Source organism: Branchiostoma belcheri, unplaced genomic scaffold (assembly GCF_001625305.1).
Source record: "Branchiostoma belcheri isolate BF01 breed outbred unplaced genomic scaffold, Haploidv18h27 scaffold118, whole genome shotgun sequence".
Lineage (NCBI taxonomy): Eukaryota > Metazoa > Chordata > Leptocardii > Amphioxiformes > Branchiostomatidae > Branchiostoma > Branchiostoma belcheri.
In genome coordinates, this window is record NW_017802580.1 from 304,707 (window position 1) to 312,104 (window position 7,398).

At 41.8% G+C, this 7,398-nt stretch overlaps 1 protein-coding gene across 1 annotated transcript in view; it reads left to right on the forward strand.

Annotated features, from left to right (window-relative positions):
* The window catches only part of LOC109462533, a 51,577-nt gene that overhangs the window by 6,282 nt on the left and 37,897 nt on the right, over positions 1 to 7,398 (forward strand). Inside the window, exons 5-7 of the mRNA XM_019759085.1 lie at positions 5,741 to 5,948; positions 6,688 to 6,839; positions 7,319 to 7,398. The exon at positions 7,319 to 7,398 is cut by the window's right edge and continues 145 nt beyond it. Coding sequence (XP_019614644.1) covers positions 5,741 to 5,948; positions 6,688 to 6,839; positions 7,319 to 7,398 — 440 coding nt within the window. The remainder of the gene's footprint in view (positions 1 to 5,740; positions 5,949 to 6,687; positions 6,840 to 7,318) is intronic.

Below are 7,398 nucleotides of genomic sequence, written 5' to 3' on the forward strand. Positions count from 1 at the left end.
AACTGAACTTAAACCTCTGGACTTGAATCAGGACATGAACCTAAATGGGGGTGTAGGTACACAGCACTTGTTTCAGGCCTACTCAGCTCCATGGCCTAAGAATTTGGCGAACTCCGTGATGCTGACTTTGCCGTCCTTGTTGATGTCGGCGAGGTCGATGGCGGCCTGCACCGTGGCGTCATCACCCCCCGTACCGAACTCATGCATCACGGCTTTCAACTCGTCAGGCTCGATAAAGCCATTTCCATCCTATCAGAGCACAGTTAACGTGTGTTAACATGTGATGAGTGTATCGCCACAGACTGGACGGTTAAACTGACATGCATAGCATATACCGAAGTGCGATTCCAAACTTCTTATAATATTTAACGCCACACCAATTTAATTTGTTGGTTCTCAGATTTTTGTCAGAAAAAAAAGAAGCGACAGTGCGAAAAAAATGTTAAAAATAAAAACAGTTCTAGTCATCCTATTACAGCCCTTCTGTTCTTCTCTGGCAACCGGATGTAAAAAGAAGGAGGGGACGTCCGTGCCTAACGCTAAAGAAACTGATCGAGGAAGAGGTAGGACTACGGAATGAGGAACTTCTGTCCGCCATGCGTGACAGAGTCGTGTGGAGATACATTGTGAATGGCACCTCGAAAGAGGATGACCTGAACTGAGCTGAACTATTACAGCCCCAAATGCTACAATATGCCATGAAGTCAATTCAAAAACACAAAAGGCTGATTTAATATTTAAACAAAGAATGTTGAACTTTTAGTCAAACCACTGCATTGATAGATGTAACAACTAGGAAGAAAATGACTTTTCTTAACTGTCGGAGGCAAACTATGAGCATTTTTTAAGTTATTCTGAACCATTTTTTTGCAAATCACAAAAAAGAAGAGGCAAATCCGAGAACCAACAAAGGAAATTGATGTAGCCTAATGTATTGGGGATAGCAAACATATAACATATAAAGAGTCAATGTGAATCAGTCAGAAAGTTGAAAAGGATTTGAATAGGTACCACTAGCTTCCACTGTCTTACCTTGTCAAAGTGAGTAAAGGTGTCAAGGACTTCTTCTCTTTTAGCAGCTTTAATGGCCTCCAGGTCAGTAACCAGGGCTGTGAACTCAGCCAGCTCTAGAAACCCATTTTTGGGAGGCTTGTCGTACCGATCTATGATCGCCTGGGGCGAAGGAAAAGGAACCAGTGTTTAATTGGACGTCAATCATTATCTTAGGTTATCTGACACCACAGACTGTTGCTATATCCAACCTTTGTGTATTATCTACATTACGTTGAAGTGGACAGAAGTATATTATATGCTACCAAATACTACATGTGTTAAAAGGCCTAAGTTCTCCATCTAGCTCTAATTGGCGGATGTGTTTCTGCGAATGAGATATAGGAGGTTAACACGTAATCTTATTTTTAAAATAACTTTGTTAGCATTAGCATTTTTAATGTATTGGGGTGGTGGGACTACGGCGCACTGGTATGTCAACTTTGTGTTTCAGCATTGTGTAAATATTAGTTGACGTGTACTTTTTTGTTGAGTTGCGCTGTTAAAATAAGTTGTAAACTTGAGTGCAGCGTCACACTGTCCTTGTTATGTTTTGATGAATAAAAAAAAGTATGTTATATCAGAGGGTTACCTGAACCAGAGCTCCACTGGCTGTCACCTCCAACTCCTTCAGCGCCTCAGCCAGCTCTGTGTTGCTCATTTTGCCGTCATGGTTGACGTCATGCTTCTTGAAAACCGCTTCAGCCATGTCGTCCTGCCACGGGTAGAAGAAATAGTAACGCTTCCTCTGCAAAGAATGAATCCCTCCCACAAATCATGGCAACCACTGAGACTGGCAATGAAAAAAAGATTACACCTTGCCATGGTCGACGGTGGTTGCTGTTAGGGTCATTGTTTGCATTGCACTGCCATGATTTCATGATATTGAGGAAGCCTTGTACCATATCCTCCCGAGTGTATAGTGATGTTGGGGGAACTCACAGTCCCATGGGAAGATAATGTAGAGGAAGCCTATGAGAGGAAACTAACAAAGTATGGAGAGCTGCTAGCAGTCTGCAGGGACAGAGGATGGAAGGCAGCGTGTTACCCAGTCGAGGTTGGATGCAGGGGTTTCGTGGCCTCATCTCTGCAGAAGTGGCTAAGACAGTTGGGATTCATCAGGAGAGAGGTTAAGTCCATCTCAAAATCAGCAGCAGAAGCAGCAGAAACGGGGTCCCCATGGATTTGGAACAAGTACTTGGAGAGACGGAATGCGGAACGACCCCGCTGTTAGAACTTTGTGATACAGAACCGTGTTCTATGCAAATAGAACCGCGTTCTTTTGAGAACTGGCAGTTAGTTTTTAATTGTTTTCAAGTGCTCACCAGTGGGAGGTGGTGCTGAGCGCTGCTGGCCCACCACCCTGAGGAAATACTGATTTAAAGGGCCGAAATTTCCATTGAAGGGTGGAATCAGCTGAGGATCCCACTGGTGAGGCCACGAGACTTTTATAGTCTTTGTGTGTATTTTTAAACTGAACATGCCCTGATGTCATAGACGGGAAAGTAGGACACCTACTTTGAAAGTAGGGCACCTACTTTCCCATCTGGGGCAGACCGGTTTCCCATCTGGGGCACACAGGTTTTCCAAGGGTTACCAGGAATGTGGGCATGTCAACAAACAGAGCTGGGAGACATTCCTGTGGACATTCCATAACTGAGGACAAAACCCATGTACGATTCCTAGAATTCTTGCAAATTGTAGACAGTACTGTATTATTAGGCTCCTCCCTGAGACATCGCCAAAATACTAATGTATATAGGTTGGATTTTTCTTCTGCAAAGATTTTCCTTTTACTATCTAGGCTCTGTGAATGCTTTTTGGTGAGGATAATATCTAAAAACTCTTTTTAGCAATTAGTACACCGGGTTTTTTTTTTTACAAATAAGAGAAGTTTGACTTTTCAACAATGTTAAACCAACTGGACTGTCCTGTATTGATAAAGGTACAATGACGAACTGGTTACGGTTGTTGTGACGTATTAGGGCTGTTTGTAGTATTTCACAGAGTTATAACTCACCTTTGTTCGGTTGGATCTTGTGTCAGCCGTTCAGAAGACGATCTCTCGGTAAGTGCCAACCGTGAGAAAAAGAGGTTTATTTTGGTGGTCAGATGACTTGACGTGGTTGAACCACTTTGGGCATGTTGAGATTCATCTTTTGTTTTAAAGCGTCACCACTCTTCCTTTTAATATCTACCTGTTTGTAACAGATATATGTATGTATAATAATACATTTACATGTACATGTGGTATATGCCTTTCTGTTGGTTTGTCCAAGACCGTTCATTTTGGCATATGTGCTCACGTGCCTTACAGATACATGCAAGCGTTGAAACTCTTTAATGTATTGGGTATGCCTAAACATGGCACGTGTGTGTGCAACGTGCTTATTATTAATTCCCTGTTGTACCAAGGGTCAAACGGGAAATGATATGTTTTAGTCAAACAAATAATATAACTGCATATAACGTCCTCATAAACGACTCAATTTGTACAAGACTAAGGCACAGTTACATTTATTTAACATTTTATCATATTTGTCCCAGGGAGGCAATGTTTTTATCATATTTGTCCTAGAAAACGCCAAATATACATTAATTTTGTAATGACTAATGTTTTTTTAATGTTATGACGGTACAATGTAAGTTACTGAATTTCATTGTGACAAACATATACACCACAATGTGTGAGTTACACTTTGACTACGGTTACAGACTCCGCATCAGAAACATATTACTAAATTGATGCATGTATATAATTATTGATACTAGGATATTATTTTACGTTTGACAATATAAAAACGGCACAAACTACGGGAGACACGTAACGTGTTAGGTCGAGCAGATGTAACGCGCACCCAAGGTCTCATCAGGCGGCCTTTGTCCCATTGTATGGCGTGGGAAAGTCGGTCGTGTTATATAAGTTTTCTCCTAAGGCCACATCGCCTTAATTTTACGGATGACATCCCCGCGTGCATTGATTTTTGCCTGTTCTCAAAAAAAAACAAACAAAAAAAGATCACGTCCTCTGGCTTGGCTCTAGACCCGGGTAGTGCACGGTAGTTAGCGACAATACGGAGCAGGTTGTAACTCTGGAGGACGGCACCCAGGCTACCGAAGTTTTACTTACAATGCCGATTCATGAATTACGCAAAAAGCCAGCATGTGCCGGCTTGTCGTATATGTCGCCATGTATTACAGCAAATTCACAATACCAGCTTTGTATTCCTGTGGTTTAGTAGCATTTTTATTTTTGGCCGGAATGTCTTCTTAATTCGCCCGTGCGCACTAGATTGTTGGGGGTCTTCAGAGGATGTCATTCACAAAATTAAGTCGGTGTGGCCCAAGGTACGCACGAGATAATTAAGCATGGCACATCATTGTTGTTGTTGTTGTTGTTGTTGTTGACTGCACCTGCAGTGTCATGTGTGGAAATGTTAGGCGGTATGATCAAGATGCTTTCTCCAGTATTACAAACGAAATCTCCCCTGTCCGGTGATGACATTTTTATTAGAGAATGAGCGGGGAAATTAATCCACACAGCAGAGCCTTGGTGGTTTTGATTTTTGGCTATGCCTCAGTAGTGGGGCCATATTTTTGCAAGCGAGATGATATCGTATCAATATGAACTGTATTACCCATAGACCACCCGAGTCAATTAGAAACCGACAGGGGATCCTGAAAAGCAGATACTTGTTTTTAAACCAAACTATTCTAAAGCAAGGTCCATGCCAAGTTTTATAGTATCCAGAAGTTTGTTTCTGAATGTATATTATGTAAATGATTATGTTGCTTTTATTCCCAAATACATACGTCACAAGTGTTCCATATACCCTATTGTGGAATGCAACAGGTTTATAGACGTTTCTCATTATTTTTGTAACTTAGCTCTAAAATCCCATAATTATCATCTGATTTTAAGCTGGTGTGTTACGCCAAAGGTTAGTTATACCGGCTATACCGATACAGATAATTATCTCAAGCATCATCTAAGCTACATGCGGACTAAAGTCATGACAATCCGTTAGCCGGTTCTTGAGTTGTCCTCCCTGGAAGATTTTTAAAGACACCGCCCTGCAGTTCCACAACAAGCTGATAGTCGGCATAAACTAACGCGCCTTCTTCCCGAGCACAAGAGTTATCTACCATCTAAAACTCATGACCCTGGCATGTCTAGATCACGAGATATCAAAACCGGAAGTTCTGCTGCATTACCTAAGAAATCCACCAGGGGGCACAAAGGGGCTCCTTAAGTTGTCGTGCTAAACCACACACACACACACATTAACACACACACACACACACACACACACACACACACACACACACACACACACACACACACACACACATACATACATACAGACGCTCCTGAAAACATAACCATCTCGGCGAAAGTGAATAAGTACAAAGTCAAATAAGACAAATTGTAAAACAATGTTTTGTACAGTTTTTAAGGCCAGTGCTTTAAGGCCCGCAAGATAGTTTTTCCACAGCCTTATAGCGCAGTGGGCAAAATATTGCCTCAGTCTTGCCGACTCTTGCGGATAGTGGAATGTACAAAGACTTAGTACGAAATTTACATTAACAAATCTAACACAAGAAGCAGACGTCTCTTTTTTGTCGAAAAACCTTTGTCGTTTTTAGTCTAGGAGCCAAGTTTACAAAATATATTTTCCACCTCCAACAGACTGCCAGGCGATACCCCCCTCCTTTACCCTGTGTAAAGGCCTGGAGTACCCGATGATGACTCTCCCCAACCCGCTTCATCACAATAACGTCACGGAGATCCAGCGAGCCGCGGAGTTCAATGACCTCAAGCAGCTCTCCCTGTCCAACTGCCATCCGCAGGTCAAGTCATTCGTCTGCTCAGTCCTCCTGCCGAACTGCAACCAAAGGTAACTCTTGTATCCAGAACCGTGCTTTATCCAGAACCGCGCTCAGGTACGGTTCTGGATAGTCTGGCGTATCCAGAACCGTGCTTTATCTAGAACCGCGCTCATGTACGGTTCTGGATAGTCTAATCGTATCCAGAACCGTGCTTTATCCAGAACCATGCTCAGGTACGGTTCTGGATAGTCTAATCGTATCCAGAACCGTGCTTTATCTAGAACCGCGCTTAGGTACGGTTCTGGATAGTCTAATTGTATCCAGAACCGTGCTTTATCCAGAACTGCGCTTAGGTACGGTTCTGGATAGTCCACTCGTATCCAGAACCGTGCCTAGGGATGTCTAAGCTTTTGGATACGCAGACACTATCCAGAACCGTGTCTGATCCTAACCCCAACCCATTGCAGAACTAGATACAGATACAATAGTGACGCATATATATGCCGACACACTAGCTACAACGGAGACAGTATAACTCCTTATTGTACTGCATTACCCTTGTGTAAGTACACTGCTTGCCCAATAAAATGCATAATAATGTAGGTGTAGGAAAGTATATCAATTGTAACATCACGTCAAAGATTTTTTTATTCGACAGACAATATAATAACACGTTTATAGAGCCACCATCGTCATATTATCTGTGTGTAATTTCTACTGACCATAGCTTAGAGCATTTTTTATTTTTCTTTCCTTCAAAAAGTATGATACAGCTATTTCCTAATGGCTGTGTTTTATCTTTCCTAGTTCCAATAGACAACTTCTTCCCTGTCGGTCATGGTGTGAAGAAGTAAAGTATACGTGCAACAAGGAAAGCAGTTGGTCGTCGTTCCCTAATTGTAGTATCCTTCCTGACAAGGACTGTTATAACGTCAAAGCATCACTGGCAAAGGATGGCGGTGAGTTGAATTATCGCAGAACCAATATACAGAACTGTTTTCCACACTTTTCTTCACTCTTTTAGACTTTCTTTTCTTATTATTTACACATATACTCCGTAGGCAGTAAGCAGGTATATACTCCATTTATTATTTTACACAAAAAAGAAAGCATAATAATTATACTTCAAAATTTATACGTGCCTGTATTTTATTTGGAAAACGGTCAATGTGCATCTATTGTAGAGGTGGAGGAATATCGAACTGTATTCGAAGTCTATTGTACCCACCCGGTGACATCATTCCATAAATGTATCTTTGTGCATCTGCAAAAATACAAAGCTATTTTATTCCAACGGTATTCTGGCTAATTCCAGTGAGATCAGGGTTTCCAAAACGTAACGCGAAATTTGACAGTTATTTGTTCTTGCTATCTTAGCAGAATTACTGTTGATTCAGAATATCAGTACTTTATTTCGGAGTGTTTATTTTATTTCCAGAGACGGAGTGTTTTCACGGTAACGGTGCCAACTACAGAGGTGTTGAGAACCACGGCATCTCCGGGGCTGCGTGTTTGAGG